The sequence below is a fragment of the Protopterus annectens genome, chromosome 12.part0 (assembly GCF_019279795.1).
Source record: "Protopterus annectens isolate FY-2018-M chromosome 12.part0, PAN1.0, whole genome shotgun sequence".
In the NCBI taxonomy this organism is placed as follows: domain Eukaryota; kingdom Metazoa; phylum Chordata; order Ceratodontiformes; family Protopteridae; genus Protopterus; species Protopterus annectens.
In genome coordinates this window covers 1,361,376,763-1,361,404,725 of record NC_056746.1, presented here as the reverse complement: position 1 = coordinate 1,361,404,725, position 27,963 = coordinate 1,361,376,763, and the positions used below count along the sequence as shown (strand labels likewise).

The window sequence follows — 27,963 nt, the reverse complement described above, 5'->3', positions numbered from 1 at the left end:
GAAATACTAAACAAAAATCAACACCCACTTCCTAAACATAAATAAAATATTCACAGTTATTTTTGGCACTCTGGCTTGTACTTTCAGCTCTTGACTATTTGAAGTAAGTTTATAGAAATGTACAAAATCAGGACTTTACTTACTACTGCAGCCATGAGGATTATCTGGGGAAAGATTCCAATAAAGTGCTTTGCATTGGTCACAGACAGCACCTTCAACATTTTGCCGACATTCACAGGAGCCCTAGAAATACATAAAGCCAAGCTGAAACATCTGTTTTGGAAAATAAAAGTGCAACTTCTAATTTCTTCTGAAGCTCAAGTTTTTAATGTTACACGTGCTTATAATCTCCAATTTGTTGAGGCTGTATTGAGTTTGGATACCTCCCAGTCATTTTTTGCTATACGTTTCCATTAACTAACTCCTGCATTTTCTGAAACCATGAGGGTAATGCCTTTGCACTGTTTTTTTTAATCATCCCACTTTAAACTGCAACATACATTCACATATATTAATACAAAAGGAAAAAGACATAATAAGTTTCCATTGTTATTCTCAAGCAGTATACCCTGCCTTTTTATTTTAACAAATTTTATTCACTCTAACATTATATCTCACCTCTAGTCCTTTTAACATCTTTATCTTAATCAAAACCTCTGTTACCACTGGTACAGCTTTTGACTTCCATTTCCTTGGAATTTCATTTTTGTTGCAAATAACATTAAACTTAGTAAGATTTACTACATCTAAGCAACTCAAATTATATGTCCCAGCTCAAAATAATCACATCCTTAGTTACTATTGTGTGTTCCACCAACATTTCTGTTAATTTGTAGGGAATTTATAAAATCTGCCAACTTGTTACAATCTCAAAAAAAAAAAAGTACAGTTGTGTAAGAACTTACCATAGCAGTAGATGCCCTACTGATCACCGTCGCAGTATTCTTAACAGGTGGGTCTTTGCTCAATGACATCCGGTAGACACCCTCATACAACATCCATCCAGGCAATGACCTCAGCTTGTAGGCATTAGGTTATAAAAGCAGATGCACAAACAAGAACCTCAGACTATCTCCAAGTCAGCATCAGCCCAAATAAGACCAAGGAAAATGAAAGATCAGCTATGAGGGGGCTTAGGTTGAACAGGGGTAAGGAAGTTTCCCTTCTGAAACTAAAATTCCGTGATGCAGAATGTGCTTGTGCATGTAGAAAAGGGCAAAGAGTTAATGTCAATGATGGTGAAGGAGTAAAGAAAGGGGGTCAGTGAGAGGGAAGGAATATTCAACAGTGATCAGAAGGACATCTACGGTTATGGTAAGTTCTTACACAACTGTACTATGTCCTGAGTAATTCACTGTTGCAGTATAATACAGATGGGTGATTCCCAGAGCTGTATAGAAAAAAGGTGATATGTTAAAAGGAACCAGAAGGAGAAGAGTCCAGAAGGCCAGACAGAACGGTTCTGGCAAACACTGTCTTGGACCTTGAAAATGCATCCAACTTGTAGTGTTTTTTGAAGATGCGAACAGACGACCAGGTGGTGCTTCTAAAATGAACCCAGTGTTGACACCTTTGCAGAAAGCACCTGAGGAAGCTACTGCTTGAGTGGAATAGCCTTTTGGGCAATATTCTAGGGTCTTTCCATGGTGAGAATAACAGAACGAAATAGACTTGGGAGATCCAGGAGGCAATAAATTGTTTGGAAACTGGTTGACCTAGCCTGGATTCCATGAAGGAAACAAACAGTTGATCTGTTTTTCTGATGTCCTTAGTTTTAATCCAGTAAAACCTCAACTGTCTGTGAATAACAAATGTGTGCAGTGTTCTTTCCCACTTATTCTGGGGACTGGTAAAAAAAGCAGGCAGGCTGATTGCTTGGTTGAGCGTAAATTCACAATCCACTTTTGGCATGAAGGAATGATTGACCCTGGCTTACCCTTTCTTTGTGGAAGATGAAAACAGGAGGAACAGACATGAAAGCCTGTAATTCTGAGACCCTGTAGGCTGAAGTCAGTGCCAAGAGGAGCACTGTTTTTTGAGTACAGTATTTTAAGGTAGCTGAGGCAACTGGTTCTAAAGGAGGTAAGGTTACTCTTTCTAAAAGAAAGCTAAGGTCCCAAGGAGGAACAATATGTTTTCATGAGGGTTTAATGTATAAAACTCCCCTTAAGAAAAGTTTAACCTCTGTCCTGGACATAAGAGGGGGTTCTAAAGGTAAACGAGCATTAATGGCCAATAAGTGAGTCTTAATGGAAGAGTAGGTTGATTTTAAGTGTAAAAGGCTACACAAGTATTGTAGGACTGTGGTGGTGTCTGTTGAAAGGGGCTGCAGTTTCTGTTTAATGTACCAGATGGAAAATCTTTTCAATTTAGCCATATAAGACTTTCTGGTATTAGGTTTTATGCCTTCTTATCGAATTCGGATGACCTCTTCTGAATAATCCTTACCAGACAATTTAAATCCCATCATCCAAAGGGTCAGGCTGATAGAACTGAGATTGGGGTAAAGAAGTAGCCCTTACTGTTGGGAGGAATTCTCCAGAAATTTCCCTTTGATAAGTGTAGGAGGAGCAGAAACCAGTGTTGCCTTGGCCAGAATATTGGTAGAAGTAGACATTTTGGGTATTTGTTTTTTTGGCCCATGAGCATAAAGGAACTTCCTCATCCAAGGGAATGAAAAGCCATCTCTCCTCCAAGCTAAAGGTGTCAAGAGTTCTTGTGCACAGCAAGGGGAAAAGATGTTTTTTAGGAGAGGCAAAGTGGACCATCTGAGGGCCCCCATCTGACAGGGATGGTGTTGGACACCTCTGTGTTCAATGACCATTCATGTGGATCTTCCAAGTCTCTGTTTAGGGAATCTGCCAACACATTCTGTTGGGAGAGGATGTATGCGACAGAGAGAAAGATTCATTTGAAAGGCTGTTGTGCCAAGCCTTCACTGATAGTCGGCACATGATAGGACTTTGTGCCTTCCTCTTTATGTACCACATCACCATGGTGTTATCTGTGTGAACCAGAGAGTGCCTAGTTTCCAAAGGTGGAGAAGGTCTGTGGGGCTTGAAAACATGCCCTCATTTCTTTTAAGTTGATGTGCTCCTGTGCTATATGGGCTGGCCACTCCCCCTGGACTCTGTGGTTACCAGTCCAAGCCCCCCACATCCTGTCCGAGGCATCTGTAAACAAGACTTGGTTGTGGTGGGCCGGAGTGAATGGAAGACATGGATTAAGTGTACCCTGATCGCTCAATCAGAGGAACTGATACACAGAAGAAGGGGGTGTTGGCATCGAGACAGTGATGGTGTTGAGACCACACCAATTTCAGTTACCACTGAATTTTCCTCAAGTGTAATCTTGAAAAGGTGAACATAGGGATGGTGGCAGCCATGAGTCCCAAGGTCCTGTGAGCTTCTCTAGCTGACAAATGATCCTGTGTGAACAGGAGAAGAAACTTGTTGGCTAGAAGGGTGACCTTCTCTTGAGGAATGGACACATAAATGGCAAATGTGTCTGGATGGCATCCCAGGAATGTGAGTTGTTGGGAAGAACTGAATTGGGATTTTTTTAAGTTTATAGTGAACCTCATCTGGGTCAAGAGTTGTATTATGATGACGGCACTTTAGCAGGATATCCTTGGATATAGCCTGGAGTAGAAGGTCATCCAGGTAAGAGAAAATTTGCATGCTCTAAGTGAGACAGAAAGCCACTACTGGGGGCAGACACTTTGTGAACATCCTTGGAGTTGTAGACAGATCAAAGGGCGTAGCAGTAAACTATAAAAAAGATGACCCAGTAAAAAAAAAAACTGAGACATTTTCTGCAGGTGGGGTGGATAGGAATGTGAAGATAAGCATCTTTTAAGTCTAAAGATACCATGCACTAGAAGGAGAAGGTAAGAGAGGTTGCAGGAACAGCATTTTGAAGGAGGATACACTCAGAAAACTGTTTAAGCTGTAGAGATCTGTGATGGGCCTCCAATGACCCTCCTTTCTGGGAAACAAGATGATCCTGGAATGACAACACCTTCTGGCATAAGACATGGGAATTGATTCTATGGTTCCTTGAGACCGTAAGTCTTGGATGATGGGTTGTATGACATGTACCTGGTCAGGAGGAGGTGGATGGATACCCCCCTGGAGTTGGTCTGTTCTCCCAGGACATAGAGTAACCCTCTTGGATGACAGTGCATACCCATTTGTCTGTAGTTATTGTTTTATAGACAGAAGAGGAAAGAGAAAGTCTTTTTGAGACTGGTGAGGCAGGGTGAGGACTGGAGGGGGAGGGGAAAATAGTCACAGTAGCCTGTTACTGAACTGAGGCCTCCTAGAAGGAGTGTCCCTCTGAGTTCTCTCTGGAAGTTTCCTCTTGGGAGCTTTCCTTTATCCATGAGGAGTTTGGGATCTCACCTGGTGAAGGAGGTGCATTTGGCTGGGTAATTTCTGTGGTACCTGGGAAAAGTAGACTTCAAGATCTGGTGTCAATATTTCATGGTTTCGCCCTGTTCCTGCAAAGTCTTGAACAAATTAGCAGTTTGGGGCCCAAAAGGGGACTGTTATCCAAGGGAGAATCTAAAATCTTAGATTTTAAATCTTCTGGGATAGGCTGGCTCCTTAATCAGGCATCCCTTCCAATCAAAGATCCAGCAGCATCCACAGCATCATAGCTACATTTAATACTGTGCTTTGCTATTTGAGAAGCATGGGCTACTAAAGACTGCATGATCTGTTTTGAGTCTGGAGTCTGTGGCTTTGTGATAGCCTTGTTTAAGGATTGCAAAACTGAGAGAGAATTTGGTCATTTGAGTTTGACAATTTATAACGCTAAAGGCTAGTGTGGAAGAAGTGTAAACTTTCTTGCTCCACCTGCCCACTGCTCAATTATCTTTGTTGTTAGGAAGAACATTAGTGCCATTAAGTAACTTGGATGGTTTGTCTGAAGCTAAGGAAACTGCAGCTGAATCTGTCAGAAGATGTTTGTATAGGAACTTGAGATCATCAGGGACTTTGTAGAACCTATCTGGTCTTTTTGGCACAGGGGGCTGAGAGAAGAGTTAGCCTAAAATGCATCCAAGAAAGTCTCCAACAAAGGATAGACTGGAGGGGGAGTCGGACTGCCCATCTCTAAAAATTATATCTTTTTTGCATCTCAGACACGGGTCTAGAGTGCCATTTGAAATGTTTCATTCTACTCTGTAAGGTTTCTCCAAAGAAAGCCTCTCCCAAGGGAGAATCTGGAGAAAGGGAATCTCCTCCATTTGAAGAAATTTGTTTAGGAGAATGCAACAGGAATGTGTGGTCTAATGAAAGGTCCAAATCCCTATCAGGTTCCTCATTAGAGAAAGAAGTATCCAATGCTTGCTTATGTGGTGTGGTCTGAGAAGATACAAAGGAAGGGGGTTTCAAGGACATGATTGTCTTGAAAACTTCCTAAGAAAAATCAAACCACTCTTTTTACTTGGATGTAGATGATAACATCACGTATTTTAGTTTTGTTTCTTCTTTTTTCCGAGTGATGTCTGCCTGAATCAGCTTAGGTGGCTCTGAGCCTTGTTGCATTTCTATGAGGTTTCAGGGAATCTGTACTCTAATAAGGATCTGAGGGACTCCACGTGAATCCTCCAATACAATGATTCAAGGTTCATTGTAGGGTTCTGCCAACTGCAAGGCTTCAGGAGCCATAACGGCCTCCAACGCAGTCACTGTAGAGGGCTTACAAGATGTCAATGGTCATATCATAGGTCCAAGCACCTCAGCAGGTACATCTGATTCCAAAATGATATCAGGAGAATCCTCTCTCAGTCTCTTAAATTTCTTTTTAGGCAGAAGGTCTATGTAGTGTCCTTTGACATGGTAGATTCAGCCAAGTGCATGAGACATTGGGTTTCAAGGAAAAGTATTAAGTGTGAACAGCCTAGATCAGAGGATTTTTCAGTACAGACTTTGCCTATCACACTCACTCTTATCCCTTCTAGCTGACCTCTAACAATAGTTATCACAAAATATTATACAAGAAACTAAAAGGATCCCCAATGAGGCACTTCTCTAATCTGACAAGTGAAGCTACAGTACCAAATGACCAAGCAAATGCAGTCCGTTAGGTACAATGACCTGCATTCAGACTGGTGGCGAGATAGTCTGAGCTTCTCGTACATATGTACGTACGTGTTACTTGCCTAAGAAAAAAAATCTTCTGAAGTCTAGTTTGGGTATAAAAACACATATGCAAACACTTCCATGCAAAAATTCTAAATGTTCTTGAAGTTATTCCATACTGGCAGCCTTACAGATTTCTTCCTATTGTCCCTTTGTAAACCGCCTTTCTGTTCTTTTTTCCAATCTTTTCTAACCTCCTCCATTTGATTCATAAAGTGGTCATGCAATATTTTAAATTCCCAGCCAATTATCTCCTTTTACCATCATCTTCTGTTCTAGACTCAACAAAAAGCTCTGCCAGAGCTGGTGTTTCGCACTCCACTATCACATTCTCCTTCCCTATACTCTGTTACTGACCCTCAGCCTTTGTACGTTGTTGTGTCTTTCGGCTTTTCCCGGTTAGGGGTTGCCACAGCGGAACTCTGGTCCGCTAATGACTGCCAGTTGATTTTTACATGCCGAGTTAGCAGCCCTGACGCACAACCTTCAACGAAGGTATGCCCATTTAAGCATGTCCCCCACGCAGAAGACGCTTTAGCTGATAATCGAACTGGACAGCGTCTTACTGTGAGGTGACAATGCTACCGCAGCACCAACCCTCAGCCTTTGTACTGCTGTAGAATATTCCTGAGAGACTGTAGTAAATTACATTTTCTGTACAGTAATTAAGGCAGAGTACTGTGCATTTTGAAATCCATGCCAAGAACTGCTTTCATCTCCGGGTGAAATGGTGCCTTTTCTTTCACATTTTGCAATATGGCTACCTCTCATCTGGTAAGCACACACATGCCACCATGTATTACCTGGGATGAAAAACTGACCATCAAGGACACTTGATAAATACTGTGGGAAGAAATAGCCAGGGAATTGTTATGGCTAGGCTTGTATAGGCCCTAGGGCCTATAGCCTAGTACCAACCTATGAACTGTTAACTGACCCAATCAGGAGCTGCTTATGTAGTGCAATGTGGCTTACAGGGCAGTATTTTTGTTAGGAGACACTGACTCCTAGCATGCCAAATATAAGGAGAACAAGCCAGTGTTCCATTATCTGAAGCAGTTTCGGACTGAATATTTTAAATATTTACTGGTCAGCTAAGTGTATAACTGCTTCCAACATGTCACTTGTAATTCAGACACAAACACAAGCAGCAGCTTGTGTCAACACAACTGTTAAGGAGAAGAAGTGTTCACTCTGGGACTACATTTTTTGTAGCAGTATGCCCTGTCCTGAAGAAAGTTAGATGCTCACCTAAACAACAAAAAATGGAATATTCGGTCAGCAGTTAGTGCTGAATATGACCTTTTAAAATGGCAGTGGAGTATGTGCCCTATTTCCAAGCACCTTTCAAGCACTGTTTCCATACATTTTGATTTGTGTCATCTAATTTTTTGACCATGTCAATTCAATTATGCGTAACGGTAAAGGGTCTTGAGAAAAGAAAAATACAAACTAATTTATAATGTCAAGTAGTACAGACTCAAAAAATTAACAAAAACACTTTCTTAGTGTTATCCATACAAAAGAAAAAACATGTAAATAATGAAAACAGCACAAAGAAACAGTTTTACGGCAGATGATTTCTTGCTGGTCCATTTCCTTACCAACGGGAAGAATAGCAGATCTCGCTGTGTTAATAACGTTTGTCCACGCCTCCCCCTCATAACAATGAATTACACTATCCCTGTCCCATGCATTGCTCACTAGTGCTATTTCACTTGGCTCCCCAAAGGGATGCCCCCTCATCCTCATCAAACTTGAAAGGAAAAAAAAAGCTGCTCTTCTCCACTTCTGCAAATGTAGCAGGCTGCTGCTTGTTACAGTTTCAGGAAGCAGCTTGCTACATTTCCTAGCACATACTTACCTCGTCAGTGATTTACCCATGCCATAAACCATCAGTGTAGTGTTGGTATTCAGTTATGAAGCCACAACTTCCAGCTCCTGGTGATCACTTCACCTGACAGCTTGTGCCTGGGGGAGCGGCACCCTTCACCTTGCCCTAGTTGATCTCAGATTTGTCACTACTCTGTCCAGAAATTCAGTTCTAATCATCCGCCACCCTTTTCTTGGGGGGGGGGGGTGATACACACATTATATATATACATATATACATATATATATATATATATATATATATATATATATATATATATATATATATATATATATATATATATATATATATATATATATATACATATATATATATATATATATATATATATATATACATATATATAGACACACACACAAGGTCAATATTGCAATATCAAGACCACAATGCCAACTCTGCATAATATTGAAAGCCAAAAATGTCAAGTTTCAAATAATCAAAAAACGGTATGGCAGAAGTATTATGACATCTTGAGCAATTTAGGCATGTAGACCTTTTTTGTGGAAATCTCCTGTAAACAAAAATAATCTCAAAAAGTTTATGTGATAAACTCAAGTGAATTACACCTGCGGATGTTCTGAATCACCTAGAGCCATATTTTACACCATCAAGTGCCTAGTCCTGCTACGGTGCTCAGTCCTGCTATGGTGCTCAGTCCTGCTATGGTGCTCAGTCCTGCTACGGTGCTCAGTCCTGCTATGGTGCTCAGTCCTGCTACGGTGCTCAGTCCTGCTATGGTGCTCAGTCTGTGATCCATGTTTTCATGTCTTGAAGATACTGTGAATGACAGTGTAAGTCCAAAATGGTTGGTCTATACACCTCTTTCCCCTGGGTAGAGTCTGTGCTGCTGGCCACAGCTCCATTCTTGGTTGAGTTTGAGACAAAAACACTCAGCATGTTTTTTCAGAGGTGAGACACAGGCAGAACATGCAAACTGCTAAAACAGGCAATGGCCACAAGTCAGGGCTAAACCTTGTATGTGGGAGGTGAAGACCTTAATCATTATAACGACTGGTCTCTACTCTGTGGAACAGACAGAAAGAAGGCAAGATGAAATGAGGGCAACCAGCAAAGAGGTATGTGGATTGTGTGAGAGATGACCTGCAACACTTAGGCATGAACTTTGAAGAAGGTAGGAGAGTGGCAATGAACAGAGAGAGGGAGAGAGATGGCAACAGTTGACATAATGCCCCATCCTCATGTAGAAAGTGGCAAAACGGGGGATGATGATGAAGATGATAATGTGCTGAAATCACAATGAAGCAAAACCATTACAATAATAACCCAAAGTGCGGCACCAACAGTTATAGTGCTCTCTGATAAACTGTAGCAAAACGTGCACAAAATGAAATAACTACAGTACATTCCTGTTCTGTCCACTTCTCACATGTGCATGACTAAAGCAATGACTTTTAAGAAGTCAGTAATGTTGCATTCACTTTGATGATTTATGTTTTCAATTTGAGCAATTCGATGTAAACATATTTTCTTAGGTGACATAGGACAGCCGGCACATATTCTAACTCTACGTTCCTCTACCGTGTTTTGTTTTCTTACCAGGACATGCAGGACACAAGTGAGGTCAGATATAGAATGACCTAGGAAACATCTAACACAATGGTGACAATCCTCAACACTATTTTGTGTCCTAGGCAATAATAATTTCTTTGACACGGAAACATTCCAAAAATGGATTGGAAATAATGGAGGGAACCAGGCAGAAATGGTACTGCTTGTCAAAAAGTTTTGCAACTTTCAATAATAGTAGCAATCCTGAAAATATCTTAGCGATTCTTTACCTTCAAGAGGAAAGTTTTCTTTAAGCTACTGAAATGCATCCCTTACATCAGACTCATAAAGAAAAGAAAGTACTAATTTCTGCAATTTCTGGAATTTGGAGCATTTACTGTAAACTGGTGCAGGTCTTAAACTTTGAACCTTCCTCCACATATTCTGACTAAAGTGGAAGAGACACCCTTATGGTGCTGCACCATTAATATCTATTGCAGATAGCTTAACATCGCACAAAAGGTATTGCACAGAGAAAGTTACCTGCAGAGCACATGTCAAAAATGCATTGTCAAACATAATTATATGACTTTACTGACTATTTTCCATCATGAGGCAAAAGACCAACAGCATGGTTTTTGTGCTTCCACAACATGTGAAGAAGCCATGAATACTATAAAGCTGACAAAAGCATTCCCTTTAGAAGGAATGTGCCATCCATTAACCAAGCTGAGGCACTACGTAATGCAGTAGATGGAACTAACACATACTAACACATAGGTTCCACTTACAGAATCAGACATCTGTCTATATATAAAAGGGCCCCCTTTCATGGGGTTATCCTCCACAACTAAACTTTCAAGAAACACCTCCCTGACCACGCCCTTTATGAATTTCTTCCTTCTCACCCTGTTCATAGGATAAAAGGTTACTACACTAATGGCCCTGGGGCCTTCACAAGCTTAGCCAAGAGTTTACCCCCAAAAAGAAACCTCAGTCAGCACCTGTCACCCCTGTCAATGAGGGACACAGGTGGAACCCCTGGGATAAATTTGTGGTTTCCCATCTACTCATTAAGGTTGCTCTTGAAGAGGGTCAGCAAGGTCCTCTGTTTGATGTGTGTGGAAAGTCTATTCCAGAGATGGGGCAGCCTCTGGGAGACAAACCTGTCTCTCCAGCAGGTTTTGTTTATGTCACATATTACATTCAGGCCTTTGAGTCAGTAATGCATGAGGGGTTAGACTTAGGGATATGGAGTTATCTCTACTAGGGCAGGGTCCGAGACTGCCTTGTAGGCGAGACACAGCTCACCCCTGAGCAATCTGTATGCTACCAAGCAGAGTGATAGTGACCTGTGCCTATCCACATATGACAGGTGTTGGAGGCCATGGATTGTCTTTCTAAGGTATTTCAGTGGTCTTTCCAGTCATTGTAGATGTTTGGAGAGGTGCATCCTAAACGTGGCATTACACTCAATTATTGGTCTAAAGAGGGAAGAGTATAGAGAGGTAAATAACCTCCTTTTTTCTGGATGCAATCCCTTTACATACGAGATGAACCTAGTAAAAGACTTTTCTGACTACTGCTGCTACATGATGGACAAATCTAAGGTTGTTATCAATCTGAGTGCCCAGATCTCTCACAACAGGTTGTGTGGTTCGGGGATTGCCGTTGATGTGGTAATCAGTAGGGGCAGTGTTTTTGCCAAATGGTATGATGATACATTTTTTTTTGCATTTAGCTTGAGGCCATAACTTTGGCACCAGTCATTAGTTGTTGTGAGACCCACTTACAGTATGCTAACATCATTTGGGGAGTCAATGATAGCACCCAACCTACCGTCATCTGCAAACCTGGCCAGCCACGGGCCTTTTGTCTTTGCCTGGACTTCTGAGAAATAGATGCCAAACAGTAGGGGTCCCAGGACAGATTCCTGGGGAACTCTACTAGTGACAGGTCTGCTATCAGAGGTGGAGGTGCCTATTTTGACTTTGAGGGTGCTGCTGTAACATTGCTTTCCTACTGGTTAAAGCAATGCTACACTTAGCAGACATATTAGAAAGGGCACTGTTAACCTCTGAACAAGGGGTGTTTCTTGACATTGCTGCCCTGTGCTTTAGCTTACTGCATATACCTTTCAAACTCATTTCAGTTGCTTGCATCATGGTGTGCCAGTGTCTTCTTTAGTTCTTCACCAAATGCTGTGGTTTCAGTTACAACTCCCCTTTGCAATGATTCGCCAACTTGAAACAGCAGGACCAGTATTTTCTGTGTGTTCCTTTCTCTTGCCATTTTTCTATTAGTTGAAATTCGACATTCTTGGCTTTTCATATTATGCAGTGCTGATGTTGTAGTCTCGATATTATAAGATTCGACTTTATTGTAAGTTGATCTTATACCTTACCTCACACAGACACACACATATACACCCACACACACACATACCTTCATACAAATAAATATCTGGGTATGAGTGTGTGTGTGTGTGTGTGTGTGTGTGTATGTGTATACACATGTATGCATACACCTATAGATATATATATATATACACACACACACACACACGTTTGTGTGTGTATATGTGTGCGTTGTGTGTATGTAGGTGTGTCATTATGTGTGTGGATAGATATATATATGTGTGTGTGTGTGTGTGTGTGTGTGTGTGTATGGATATATATATATATGTATTTGTGTGTGTGTGTGTGTATGTGTATACACATGTATGTATACGTGTATATATATATATATATATATATATATATATATATATATATATATATATATATATATATATATATATATATATATGTGTATATATATCTGTATATATATATATATATATATATATATATATATATATATGGTTTACTATCACAATGCCGACGTGCACTTGCACGGCTATGAAGTATTCGAACAACAGATGTTCAATACTTCATATTCGCAGGTGATGTGAGCGTTACCATTGCGAATGGACTGTGCATTCGCAATTCTAACGTTTGCTCATGTGAGGGGATCGCGGTACAGTGCGGTTAGGGAAATACATCCCTTTCCTCACTGTAGTGCGATCTCGGAGTTGGAATATTAATTTGGGGGGGGGTGCCCTGCGTAACTGTGTGTTTAGGCTGGTTAGGTAGGTAGTTACAGGACAGGTGGGAGTGTTTTCAACTGTTTTCAACTTTAGGTAAATTCGGAAATGTTCATTTCCGATGTATAAATTCAAAAATGCAGACACGTTTTGTTCTGATTTTCGAATTTATGATAGTAAACCTATATATATATATATATATAAATATATCTATATATATATATATATATATATATATATATACACACACACACACACACACACACACATTCATACACACACATGCACACACACACATATGTGTATGCTTTTGTGTGTGTATGTGTGTGCGTGTGTGTGTATGTGTGTGTATGTGCGTGGATGGATATATATATATATATATATATATATATATATATATATATATATATGTGTGTGTGTGTGTGTGTATATAGTGTACACATATTAGCTCCCCTCAGTAATCTATCTTGCAGCTTTACATTGTATTCTTCTTCTCATGCCTCTCTCCTGTATTTAAAGATGCCACTTTTGGATATTTGACTACAACTAAAAACTACTTTTCAGACATCTGATTTACTTAAATCCACAGCACTGACAACCAGGTGTCAGAGTTGTATGCTGAATAGCAAAAGGATACTTTTCTTATGAGTCAGAATCTCACAAAACCCTTACCCTGCAGGGGACTGAGCCCCTGCACTTCTGGACATAATTATTCTATTCTATTCTGAGGCACATAAATTCTGGGAAAAATGAAATTCCTGACCTCAGTAACCTCATTTGAAAAGTGCTAACTCTGTCGTGCGTTGGAGTTTTTCAAAACTTTTGGTGAACTCTGTGCTGACAGGTAATAAAATGTTTGCTACTTGGGAAGTTTGATTTCCTCTGAGGGTTTTAAAACTTCTGTCATATTGTCTTTCTGCCTGTCCTCTTCTAGGTTAATTATATTAAACTCTTTTGCTAAACAGTTAAAGCAATGAGATTTCTTTTTAACTGATCATTAACTTACAAAATCATGCCATGCTCACTTCTAGTTTTTCAAGTCAGAAATACTAAAGCAACAAAGAAAATCCAGCTGCTTATAGCTACAAAGAGTAACAAACTTCTTTTTATTGACATCATGCTGAGTATGGACAACCTGAGGCCTTGTACATTCTCAATCAAACTTACCGAGGATCGTTGTGAGTAACTACAAAAGAGCTACACAAACAGATCAAACTGTTCGACTTAACTAGACAACGATCCTAGGCTATGGAAAATGATTTTGTATGGATTGGTATTCACCCCAGTTAATAAATACAAATGAAGTAAATAAATAGTCCCTCTTTATAAGCCTTTTGGTGAAGATCATATTTAATTTTTGTGCATTTTTCTTTCTGTCGCACTGCATTTAATTTCTCTGGCACTATTGCACACATCAGTTTAATGTAAACTTTCCCATTCTGAAACATTATAAGATATAAAAGGACTATTACTTTTTACAATGTGCCCCTCCCCCATTCCTGGAAACTATCAGCCCCTTCCCATTTCTCCCTCTTGATTCTTTTTGTTTCCAATGTATGAGAATTTCTCGGGGGGGGGGGGCATCATTTAGGCAGCCACAGAGTAGCTTGCACCTTTTCATGATTCATCTATAGACTATAATGGCATCCCTATTTTTTAGACCCAGCCCCAATCCTGGTGGCTGACATGGGCACACACGTCACTATGATGTCCTACAAAAACCCCTCCATTGGGTACACATTCCCATGCCCATGCTCACTGAGGTCTACCATCAATGGCTTGAGAATGCCAAGTCCACAACCTCAGTCTAAGTTGCATTTTGGTGCCAGCAAGCCTCAGTTTGCTTGTAGTGAGCAGTTGACCAGAATGATCACTTCCTTCCAACCACCCCAGGATGGGTAAGCTGGCATTGGCTGTGAACTCCCACCTTCTCACCTTGGATCATCCAGAGGCTGACCCTCTATACAAACGTAGCTGTACCAGGTCATAGTCAGGGCATTTCCCTCTTCATCATGATGCTGTGTATTAGGTTCAATGGCAGGCATTAGGCTAGCTGTCCTTGTGGGCCATTTATACCTTGACAACTTCCCTTTCAGAGGTGAAAATAAAACCCTGTATCTTGTGTCTGTGAGGTAAACACCTTAACCATTATACCGACCACCAACCCCTTAAAGAACTAAGCTTCATAAAGGTTTAAGAAACTGATACAGTACCAAAATAAACTAATGGAAAGTGATTCTCTAAATTTTGGAAGGATACATAGAATTTTAATTGCTTCCTTGAAGGTAATCCTTCAGGAATTAATTTACACCCAAATCAGGTCTCTTGGAATTATCCCTCACCCAAAAGTATTCCACAATTTAATCATAATCTTGTAAGTAAATGGTATTACTGATTCTAAGTTGAATTGACATGGGGGAGGGGGTCATTAGGAGACAACAAAATACCTGTCAGGTGAAGACAGCACTTTAAAGTTAGCAGGAAGAAGAAAAACAATAAATAACACATCAGAGCAGGATTACTTACCTGCAGTGAACAAATAACACATCAAAGCAGGACTACTTACCTGCAGTGAACAAATAACACATCAAAGCAGGACTACTTACCTGCAGTGAACAAATAACACATCAAAGCAGGACTACTTACCTGCAGTGAACTGGATGTGTCTAGACTGATTGACCCGACAGGGTGACAGGAACCAACTGCAGAAAAAATAGGAAATGAACAACTGATTTTTAATGTCATTTTACATAAATATAAAAATATCTTTGCACAAAAAAGGAAGCAATGAGACTTGGTTTTGACTGACCATTAACTTACAAAATCATGCCGTACTCACTTCACGTTTTACAAGTCAGGAACACTGACGCAACAAAGGAAAGACTAAGGTTCTCTATTTGATTTTCAGCATGTAGATCAAGGAGAATCGGAAGCTTCAATCACCATTAATTAAATGTAGGAAAGATCATTACTACATTACGAAAGAACCTAAGTATCCCCTGCAGACTAAACCCCCCTAAAATAACTAGCCTGAAAGCCCACCTTACAGCAATAGGCTGGTCCCCATCTTTCATCCTCACCAATGCAAACTCTGCTGCCAACCTATTCTCACAACTTTTAGACCATCAAAACACATACTTTCCCACAACCTCTAGGCTATTTAAAGATAACAAGACTGACTGGCTCTATAAAGTGCTGAAAGTTCTAATGTATTTATGTGATGAAGCTTGGAAATTTTGGAAAAAATGTCCTCACTCCTGACTCAAGGGAGAAATACACTAAGTTACACAATATTATTTAACAAGCCAAACAAAAGTATAAAGCGAAGTACCTCAAATTAAAAAAAAACACCCTTCTTCACACCCCCAGACAGTTATGGTCTGAGGTAAATAACATCTCTGGCAGTAGTCCACCTAAAGAGTTTTTCACTCCTGGCCTCATTCCTTGCTATACTGAACACCTACCACCTGTTGATTTTCCTCAAATATTTCTACCCATGCAGCAGGACATTAGATCCTCTTCCATACAAATTTACACAGATCTTCCGGAATATCTCCCCACTGTTGTATGTCTCCAGTCCTTCCCTCTTGTCCTTATAACCTCTGCTCGTGATTCGTCTGCCACTGTAGGAATTTCAGCCACTCACTAAAACACATCTCCAACCTTAACCTCACAATCAACACCATTCCTTTTATCAGGAAATCAACCTTTGTCAGACCTGCACTAAGAGATCACATCCTCTCCTCAGTCTTCCAATTTCTGTTTTTTATCAGTACTTCCTACCCTTGCTAAGAGATTTTAAAAAAATCGTTTACAACCAGCTTGCCACTTACCTTGACAAATACCACTTACTCTCCTGGAAGCAGCATGGCTTTTGAGCAGGTAGAATTATCATGACTACTCTCTGGACACTCACTGATGACATCATCACTAACATGGACAAATGGGCAGTATTCATTGAATTTACCCAGGCCATTAATCTGGTTAAGCACTCCATCCTTTTATCCCACTTGCAAGATATTGGTGTAAGCTCTGAATCTACTCAGTGGTTCAAAAATTTCCAACTTTCACAGTTAAAATTGGACTTGCATTATCCGATACAGACTTCAGTCTTTCAGGGGATCCTAAGGGATCAATTCTTGCAAAAATGCTATCTTCTATTTTTATAAATAAACTACCTCTTGACCTACCTGATCTACAATTTCTTCTTTACATTGATGACATGGTTACCGATAGATCCCACCCTTTTCACAAGGTTACCTAGAGATCCCAACCTTCTCACAGCATCATCCTAAATCAGCTTCTAGTCCTTCTACAACTAAATAACTGGTTTTGTTCTAAAAGAAACTTAATTCAGCACATCATTTAGATATCTTGGCATTTGGCAAACTCCCTCAACTTCCAAAACCACAGTCAGAAAGTCACATCCAAAGTCAACAACCTCCCATTCAACCAACCAAAAGATATCTCATTTCCTGTCATAACTTGCTATAGAAGCCTTAGTCAAAGGTGTCCTGCTAGAATATGGTGTACCAGTATTAAAAAAAAAGAAATATTAATACCTTATAATCTCTTTCTAATGCAATCTGCTATTTCATCACCAACTTCCCTTGGAAAACACAAACTGGCAACTCATATCTCAAGATACACCATCACCCATGACTATGAGACTAGCTACATCCAACCCACAGTACCACATAAGAAGCTACAGTTCACTAGTGGTCCCACTCCCAAACCTCCATCCACTAAGATTCATTCCACAGACCACAGCTTCTCTGTTTTTGCTTGTTCTTTCCCCTAAACTGTGGCAATCATTGCCACCTGATCTGAATGAAAGCAGGGACTACAAACAGTTAAAAGGTCAGCTGAAACAGTATCTAACTGAACAATGCAAGTGCAAATGTCAGGACTCAGGCCTACACCACTGAAATAATACTAAAAATTAGCGATAGGTGGAAATAGTGATTACTGGACATTTTTGCTTGAAATCCCAAATCCCTTTAGCAAACTGTAAAGGATAGTCAGCCTCTTTCTTGAAAGTTTTATTTCTGAAAGAAGAATTTGAAACTGCCGACACTTTTGCATTACTTTAATGGGTTTAACAACTATGTTGATTGCAGCATAAGCAGTTTACTAAGCGGGGGTATGACTGGTTGGTTGTGATGATCTCATAGCCGCTAATATGGCTGTTGATCTAGCAACATTACCCCCACCATGGTTTTGTGTGTGTGTGTTTGTGCAAGCGAGCACGCATCAGGCCTCCCTTCTCATTTTACTCAACATATTGCCCCGTACTCTCCTTTTCAGGAGGATTAGCCTTTTGGCACCCACAATTAATGCCACAGTAAGTGGGTAGTGACATTTCAGTATAACATGGCTGTTATCTAATCCTAGGGGGTGTCAACATAAATTGGCTAGACCATACAAATCCTTCTCCAAATGCTTCCATCAGCCTCTATAACTTCACTCAGCTCATTACTACCATAACCAGGCTTAGCAATAACACTAACAAAGTCACCTTACTTGACTGGGTCTTATGTCCGATCCCAACAAAATTACATAGGTTCAAAGGTTCATAGGTAAGTACTAGGCTATCTGCCCAAGGGCATTTGTAAGCCTAGCCAGAATGTGTTGGCTTTCGCCGCCCCCTGAGATAAGTTCCCTCTGCCTCTGTCCAGCAGAGCCATTAGTTCCCTGTGCCTCCGTCCAGCAGAGCCACTGCAGTGATCCCCAGGGTAAATTTTCTGTTTCCCATCCACTTGTCAAGGTTTCTCTTGAAGAGTGTTAATGAGAGGCTCTGCCTAATGTAGATTGGAATCCTGTTCCAAAGCATGGGGAGTCTCCTAGACAGGAATCTATCCCTCCAGCATGTCCTATTTATCGATTTATCGTTGTGGTGAGGTTTAGATCCCTAGACGTGTGGCTCTCGGGGATTTGTTTTTTTTTTTAGGTGGAGCATGTCCATCAATTCTGGGATGGACATGACCTTGTATGTCAGGCAGAGATAGTACAGTTGTGTACACTTACCATAAATGTAGATTGTTCCGAGTGTATTCACTGTTGCAGTCATTACATTTGGGTTATCTGCTTGCAGTAGCCCTCAGTCGGCCTGATTATCAAAGTCTTGGGTCCTGCATCGGTTGCTGTCTCATCTTCCATGACGTCAGGTCACCAGGGGTATAAAGCATGCAGCCGACACCATTACATCAGTTTTTCTTGCCCCCCATAATGGGAAGCAATTAAAAAAAAAAAAAAAAAAAAAAAAATATATATATATATATATATATATATATATATATATATATATATATATATATATATACACACACAAGGTTATACCTCCAACAAAAAAGCAAATACACCAAAAAGATTTTTAAGTATAGTAAAGGAAAATAGAGGTATTAGCCAAAAGAAGTCAGGGGGCTGGAGGGAGGATAACCAGGATTGCAACATTGAATACACTTGAACATCTACATTTATGGTAAGTGTACAGAACTGTACTATGTTCTTCATGTTTCACTGTTGCAGTCATTACAGTTGGGTAGATTCCCAAAGCTAAGGGTGGGAGGAGGAATTTAGGTAGCATTAGGACCAGCTGTAAGGCCCTGCAAGACTGCAGTGGCAAAGCGAGCTCTGGTTTTAGAGAAAACTGGCAAATGGTAATTCTTGGTGAAAGTGTGTACAGAACTCCAGATAGCAGTTTCTAGGATGTCTCTGGTAGGAACACCTCTGAGAAAAGCTGTTGAGGTAGCAGCCCTTATTGAATGGGGTCTAATCCCCTATGGGATAGGTTTTCCATGGTGCTTATAGCAGAAATGAATGCAATGGCCTATCCATTTAGAAATGGTTTGCTTTGAAATAGCCTTCCCCTCTGCCCCTGCAGCAAATGCCACCAGCAGTTTTTCAGATTTTCTTTGAGGTTTAGTCCTGTCCAAGTAAAATCTAAGTTGTCTGTGCACATCTAAGGAGTGCAGTATCCATTCCCCTTTGTTCTGCGGATTAGAAAAGAAGGTTGGCAAATGAATGGACTTATTAAGGGCCACACTGGATACCACCTTGGGCATGAAAGATGGATTGGTCCTGAGGGACACCATAAATGCATGAAAAATGATGAAAGGCTCCACTACCATAAGGGCCTGCAATTCAGATACACTTCTTGCTGATGTGATTGCTAAAATGAAAGCTGTTTTCCAAGAAAGGAATTTTAATTCTGCAGTTGCAGCTGGCTCAGAAGAAGGAAGAGTGAGTATTTCCAATACAAAGTTAAGGTCCCAGGCTGGAGTTGGGGCTGTCCTGGGTGGTCTTAAGTTTTTGGCCCCTCTGAGGAACTGCTTGAGCAGTGGGTGAGAAAAGAGGGGTGGTTCTGTGTTGTAATGAGCTGAAATGTCTGAGGCGTGAATTTTGATGGAGGAAAAGGAAAGGCTCTTATGAAGCATCTCAGTTAAGTATTGAAGAATCTGAGGTAAATTGTGCGCTGCTGTGGCCATCCCTTGAGTTTGGTTCCAAGAACAAAATCTTTTCCATTTTTCAGCATAAGATTTTCTAGTACTAGGCCTCCTTGCCTCCAAAATGACATCCAACACTTGTTTACTGAGGGATGGTAATGGAGAAATTAGGTAATTAGCCAGGCTGCCAGTTTCAGGGTTTGAAGCTGGGGGTGCAGAATCTGGCTCTCCTGCTGAGACAGCAGGGTAGGGGGTCTGAGGTAGGTGCCATGGGGCCAGCTGTGATACACTGTGCAAGAGGGGGTACCAGTGTTGGCATGGCCAGTCTGGTGCAATCAGTATCATCCTTGGTTTGTCCTGCTTGATCTTTAGTAGTACTTTGGAGTGGAGAGGCAGAGGAGGAAAGGCCTTTTTCCAGCTGAAGGACAGAGCATCCACTTTCCAAGCTTGTTTGTGGGGAGTCCTTGTGCAGAATTTGTCCAATTGGTAGTTCTTGGGGAAGGCAAAGAGGTTTATATCTGGGATCCCCCATTTGTTGATCAACATGTTGAAAATCTTTGGTTCCAGTTTCCACTCATGTGGGTCCATGAGATTTCTGCTTAGTTTGTCTGCCAGTGTACTTAGTTTTCCTGGCAGGAATTGAGCCTGTAGATGCACTTGGTAGCTCAAGGCTGTGTTCCACAGAGCCATGGCTAGTCTGCAGAGGGGGTAGGAATGGGTTCCCCCCTGCTTGTTTATGTACCACATAACAGTGGTGTTGTCCATCTTTACCATTAATTGTCCTGGAAGAATGTGGTCCTTGAAGGCTGTCAGAGCATTCTGTACAACTAACATTTCTTTTTGACTGATATGCAGGTGCATTTCACTTGGGTTCCATTTGCCCTGAATGCAGTTCCCTGCCAAGCGAGCCTCCCCATGCATAGTCCAATGCGTCTGTTGTTAGGGTTTGGGTGGCAGGGGGTAGAGTGAATGGTAGTCCCTTGTTTTGGTGGCAGACCTCTGCCCACCAAAGGAATTCTAACCGTAGGCAAGGTATGATAGGAATCTTGCTAATAGATCCTGAGAATGTTGACACCATAGGCTTTTTAGATACCATTGTAGTTTCCTCATATGCAGTCTTGCATATGGAATTAATAGAATGCATGAGGCCATGAACCTCAAGGCTTGCCATATTTGCCTTGCAGATAGCAGGATTTTTGTGGCCACAAGTTTGAAGTAAGTTGTCAAATGAATTTGTTTCTCTGGCATGAGGAAAGCCATCTGGGAAGTTGTGTTCAAGCTTGCTCCCAGGAATGTAATTTGTTGACAGGGTACCAGATGTGATTTCTTTTCATTTATGGTGTACCCCAGAGAAGTTAACACCTTTTGTACAAATACCAGATGATACAGAAGTATGTCCTGGCTTTCTGCCTGAAATAGACAATCGTCCAGGTATGGATATATTTGAATATTTCTTTGCCTGCAAAATATAATGACTGGAGCTAGGCACTTTGTGAATATCCTGGGCGCAGTAGATAAGCCAAAGGGCAGTGCAGAGAACTGATAGTACATGTAGCCTGCTTTGAAGTGTAGGTATTTCCTGCAAGATTCCCTGATTGGGATTTGCAGGTAGGCTTCCTTTAAATCCAGTGTTGCCAGCCAGGCATCTTTGCCTACCATGGGAAGCAACTGGTGAAGCGTTAGCATCTTGAATTTTGGAATCACCAAAAAGGTGTTTAGGATAGACAGGTTCAGGATAGGATGCCATGAGTTGTCTTTTCTGGGTACCAGGAAAAGTCTTGAGTAGAAACCTTGTCCCTTTTCCTCTTCTGGTACAGTCTGAATAGCCTTTAATCTTAAGAGAGAGAGTACTTGCTTTTGAGCCTCTTCCCACTGATTTGGGGGTAGATCTGGCCAACCGTTTGGGGTTGGTAACGTGGAAGTGAAATCTGTATCCTTGGGAAACTGTTTAAAACCCATTTGTCCTGGGTAATGAGTTCCCAGTTTTTTGTTTGTAGAGCAATCTTTCCCCCCAAAGGACCAGTCAGTTGAGAAGTGCTTGGAGGTTTTAAAGTTAAGTCATTGAGACAGCTTACCATAGGGGGGAGTCTTACTACTCCCTGATTTGGAAGTGGAAGCCCCCCACTGCTTAGTCCTGTGCATACCCTGGGACTGAAGCCTGGGTGTTCTGCTGGTTCTGGGTTTGAACTGAGAGGGCCTGGAAGAGGCAGGAAAGGACCATTTGTTTGAGGGCCAATGCCTAGTAAATCTAGGAGGCTGCACTTGTAAGAAATATTTAACAGTTTGCATAGATTTGGCTTTTTCCTCCATCTTTATAAGAACTTCTTCTGCTTTGTCGCCAAACAGTCGATCCTGAATTAAGGGAGTATCCAGCAATTTAGTTTTAACATGATCTGGCAAAGATTGCTCCTAAAGCCAAGCATGCCTTCTAAGTACAGACCCAGTGACAGCAGCCCTGCCAGATGCTTCTAGTGAATCAAAACCACATTGCAAAGTATGTTTTCCAACCTGTTCAACAGAATGCATTACATCCTGTAAATCCTTATTTTCAGCACAATCAGGAATCAATATTGATTTCTGTTTAAGCAATCCAATAATATGCTGCTGATACTTTAACATATGAAACTGTCAATTTAAGGCCCTGATGGCCAAGGTTGCAGAGGTGTATACTTTCTTACCCCATCTATCCAGCGCCTTGGAATTTCTATCAGAGGGGGTAGGAATTTTGGCAGTAGTAGCCTTAATGTCCTTGGGTCCCTGTGACATGGTCTCAGGATCCGCAGTAGGATTTTTAAAGAGGAACTTGTGAGAATCAGGAACCCTGTAATATCTATCAGGTTTTCTGGGAGTAGGAGGTAAAGAGTCAGGAGCCAAACTAGATTCCGAAAAGGCATCATCAACAATGTTCAGCACAGGAGGGATAGCTAAAGGCCTGTGTTGGGGCAGGAGTAAGAAATCTCTAAACCTCTTTTTAGAATCAGAGTAATCCTGGCTTTCCCAGTGAAAATGCTCCCTAAGTGTATGCAAGGTTTCACCAAAAGAAAAATCCTCTGGGGGAGAAGCAGAGGGAATAGAGTCCTCTGCATCAGAATCCTCATAGGTAGATAAAGATAAATCCTATTTCTGAATCCTGGTCAGAAGTATCATAAGCAAATTCAGTCCTAAGTCTCTTAGAGGGGGAAGGTTGGCTTCCCCTGATTAAAGTAATAAAGTCTTCAGCCATTCTTATCATTTGTTTTTTAGGCATAGAGGCCTGACCATGCGGTCTGGGCATCGGTTTCCTAGGCATGGTTAGAGCTTTAGGCCTAGAAGAAGACAGCGTCGGTTTAATATGCAAGTCAGTAGGCCTGAATACACCCTCAGAAGCCAGTGCCTGCACATTAGCTCTGGACCCATCCAAGGTAGAGACATCCGCAGGTTCCATAGTTGAAGCATCTCACGGCATACCAGACTCCGAATGGGTCTCAGTAGAGGTCTGCGAATCTGAAGTAGTGGATATCAGGGGCTGCAAAAGCGCCTCACTGAGTACCGGTGAGCTGGCGACTAGCTTAGGAGAAGCATCGTCGGCAGTTTTGGATCTCGACAGCCTGTCTCTGTCTTTATCTTTGCGTTTTTTCAGAATGTCGGTAGTCGGGTGGCTTACCGAATACATATCTCGATAATTGAACCGAGTACCAAAATATTTAGAAGCAAAAACGTACCGACGACGAATAATTCATGGTTTAAATAAGGCACAATACCAACAGTGAGGTACGTCGTGGTCAGAGCCTAGGCAAGGAATACAGTACCAATGAAAATCTTTATGAGGTATTTGCTTTCCACAAGAAATACAATTATTGACTTTTACTGACATCGGTTTAGAGCAAGAAAAAGTTTCCCCAACGGGGTACTTAGCTTTAGTTGAAGACTTCGGCTCTGAACTCGAAAACGAAAATTTCAGGAGTTGGCTGACTGTCACATGTGAACTGCTTCTACTTCGGGCACTGCACGGCAAGAAAGACTGATGTAATGGCGTCAGCTGCATGCTTTATACCCCTGACAACCTGACGTCACGGAAGATGAGATAGCAACCGACGCAGGACCTAAGACTTTGATAATCAGGCCGACTGGGGGCTACTGCAAGCAGATAACCCAAATGTAATGACTGCAACAGTGAAACATGAAGAACATCACCTCTGAGTAAGCGGTATGCAACCGAGTACAGCTGGAGTTTCTTCACTCGGGTCGCATAAGGCATCTGTTTGAGGCCAGTAATCCTCTTGGTGAGGTACTTCTGTGGTCTTTCCAGCTGTTGCAGGTGTCTTGTAAGGTACATCCCAAATGGGGCATTGTACTCTATGATGGGTCTGATGAGTGATGAGTAGAGGGGCACAATAACCTCTTTTGTTCTAGATGCAAACCCTTTTGTGATTAGGTGGGCCACACAGAATGATATCCTAACCACCTTGGCAATACGATCATCAAAGGAGTGATTACTATCTACTTGGATCCCTAGATCCCTTATTACATTTTTTGCATTTAGGGGACTACCATGTATGTGGTAGTTCATGGGTACTTTGTTTTTTCCAAAGGGGATGACCATGCACTTTTTGCCATTTAGCTTGAGGCCATGATTTTGACAACAGGTATCCATCTCAGTGAGACCCTTCTGGAGGATGTCTGCATCAGCTGGAGAGTCAATTATGGCCCCCAGTTTGCAGTCATCTGTGAACTTGGTTAGCCATAGTCCTCCTGTGCTTGCCTGTACCTCTGAGAAGTATATACTGAACAGGAGAGGTCCCAAGACTGAGCCATGGGGGATGCCACTTGTAACTGGTTTAGAGTCAGACCTCGAGCCTGCAACTCTCACCATATGGGTTCTATCCATGAGCCAATTGGCAACCCATCTCATGACGTAGGGGTTTATGTTCAGGCTGGTGAGCTTGTCTATAATACCAGAATGGGGAATGGTGTGAAAAGCCTTTGTGAGGTCTAGGTAGGCTGTGTGGATCTCCTTTCCCTCCTCGAAAGCCTTGGTAACTGTCCCAAAGAAGTCCACCAGGTTTAGGAGGCATGATCTGCCCTTAACAAAGCCAAACTGGATAGGGTCCAATTTTTGGAGGTTCCCAATGTCTCTGTCAATGAGTTCCATGATGATACACTCCATAGCCTTGCAGACCAGGCTAGTCAAGCTTATAGGGCGATAGTTCCCGGGGTTCATTGTGGCTCCACCTTTGTGAAGTGGGATAACTGTTGCTGTGTGCCACTCTGTGGGTATGTAGCCTGTAGAGAGGCTGAGTTTGAACAGTGTGTTTAGGTGGGGGTTAGTTCACTTTGTATTTGCTGTAAGACACAGCTTGGGACACCGTGGGGTCCCATTGAAGCTGTGTTTCTGGCTTTGGATAGGGCTGTTTTAACTTGTGTGTCAGTGATTGCCGGGGCTCTACATTCTTCTTGTTTGGTTATGGGCCCTTTTGGGGGTGAGAGGGGGGTGAAGTTTGCACTAAACCTGTCTGCCAGAATGTTGGCAATATCAGTCGGTTCAGTGTATTTTGTGCCATTTTGCACTAACTCAGAGCACATCTGAGAGTTTCCACTTAGGTTCTTGACATAGCTAAAGAATGCTTTGTGGTTATCTTTGGAGTCCTTGGCAATTTTTCTTTCGAAGCTAGCCTTGGATGATTTTATGAGGGATCGTAGTTTATTGCTGGTACTGATCAGGGATGTCTTTCCTTCTTGGGATTTTACTCTTTTCTGTACTAGTTTCCTCCTTCTATTGTATAGCTTGTTTATGGCAGGGGTCCACCAGACTGGTTTCCTTTTCTTGGAGGAGTCAGTCTTGGTTTTGCTTGAGATAGCACAATCCATACATTCTTGCAGGTGCACATAGAGTGCCTTTGTAAGGGATTCAGCAGCTTGGACAGCATTGTCCTTTAGCATGGGAGCTATGAACCTTTACACCTCGGTCTTAAGTAACGTGAAGTTTGCTTTTGAAAAGTTTTTCATTGTGGTTTCCTTGATTGGGGGTGGGGGTGGAATGTGGATATCCAGAGTGATTAGTCTATGGTCTGATCTAACTAGCGAGTGGTTGACCTCCAGTGCAGAACACCGGTCGCCCATGTTGGTGATGACCAGGTTCAATATGCTGTCACCTCTGGTGGGGGTGTTGACCAGTTGATCCAGGGCATTCGAGTTTATAAATTCTAGGAAGCATTGGGCAGGGGAGTTAGTACTTGAGTAGTTCTCCCAGTTAATGTTTGGGTAATTGAAATCACCCAATATTAGGGAATTTGGTAGGACCTTCATATTTTCCAGTGTCTCCAGAAACACAGAATGGGAGTCCTGGGTCATGGTGGGTGATCTGTAGCAAGCTACAATTTGAATTGCAGTTTTGCCCATTTATTAGTTGCACATGGATGATCTCTGAGGCATTGTGCTGTACCACTAACCAGGAGGTGTGGGTATCCTTAATGAATATGGAGACACCCCCGTCTTTTGTGTTTTGGTCCAGGTTCTGTGGCCAAAATGTATGGTATGAGTTATAGCCTGGTAGTGCTGGGGTGCACTCTGGAGCCTTAAATCGGATTTCTGTTACTGCACAGATATCGATGTTCTCCATACTGGGGAGTGCCTCGAGTGCATGCATTTTGAGGTTTAGACTTCTGGCGTTGAGTAGCATTACCCTTAGTTACATCCGCAGGAACTCTATCCTGCAATATCAGTGACCATCTGCCCATCTATAAAACACGTGCCATCTCCTCAACCTTACATGAGCACCAGTACAGACCCTCTAGATGGCTAACTAACTTCAACCCCATAAGCTTCAATGAAACATTAAGAAAAATCAATTGGAGCATTCTAAAGTATTTGCCTCTAGATAAAGCAGTTGAATTTTTCAATTCAACTTTCCTCAGTATACTTAATAGAATGCCCCCCCTCTAGAATAAGAGAATCAAAGCAAATCACGCAATTTGGCTTTCTAGACACACAAAAAAACTTATGAATACCAGAGACCGAGCATGGAAAAAATGGCACAATAGTAAAAACCCCATAGAACTCCAGCTTTTCAAAAACTCCGCAATCAAGTAAAGCATCTAGTTATTAATGATAAAAAACAGTATTACTTCCATCTCCAAAACAAACACAACTATAACCCAAAACAGTTCTGGAATTCAGTCTCCACTCTATTAAACCCTGGCACCAAAAGCAATCCTTGCCCAAACCCTGACAAAACCCCTGCTTAACTAGCTACCCTTTTCACCTCCTACTTCATAGATACTACATCCAAACTTGTTTCCACCTTTCCTACAGCTACTCACAACAGCAACCCCACTTCTACAAACCATATCCCAAGAAAAGTCTTCCCGGGTAGTTCAAAATGGCCGCTGTTCTGTGAGCACTGCTATCACCTAGGTCTCAATATACCCTGGATTAAAACAAACCCAGAAGGCAACGCAGAATTAATAATACAGAAATAACTGTAGATATTTACTGCTAATATCATCCAGCAAACAAAAGAGGAAGAAAAAGTGACAGATTCAGCTCAGAAATAGCAGGATTAACTAAGATTTCTGAATAATAGCTTAAGCAATGTGCTACTAAGGCCCTGCATCTGACTGCAAGATTGGTAAAACACTAAACAGCAAGATGTCAAAAGAGGAAAATAATATGGAAACAACAACAACTAAGACCAAATTCTCAGTACTAGCCTCACCTGAGAAAGACACAATTTCAAAAAGACAAAAGACAACTAAACAAACTGACAACTCTAAAAATACAAATAAATCCAAGACAGACCAGCCAGCTAATCTGGAAGGCATAAAATCTGCCTTATTACCTATCCAGCAAGCATTAAAGGACTTATCATTACAATTTCAAACCTTTGGTGACTCATTCAGCCAA

General features: G+C 41.5%; 1 protein-coding gene across 1 annotated transcript in view; it reads right to left on the bottom strand.

The window, feature by feature from the left end:
* The window catches only part of LAMA5 (laminin subunit alpha 5), a 1,615,491-nt gene that overhangs the window by 840,344 nt on the left and 747,184 nt on the right, over positions 1 to 27,963 (bottom strand). The window contains exons 17-18 of the mRNA XM_044090412.1: positions 15,284 to 15,339; positions 144 to 243 (exon numbers count right to left, since the gene is read on the bottom strand). Of these exons, the coding sequence (XP_043946347.1) occupies positions 144 to 243; positions 15,284 to 15,339 (156 nt within the window). The remainder of the gene's footprint in view (positions 1 to 143; positions 244 to 15,283; positions 15,340 to 27,963) is intronic.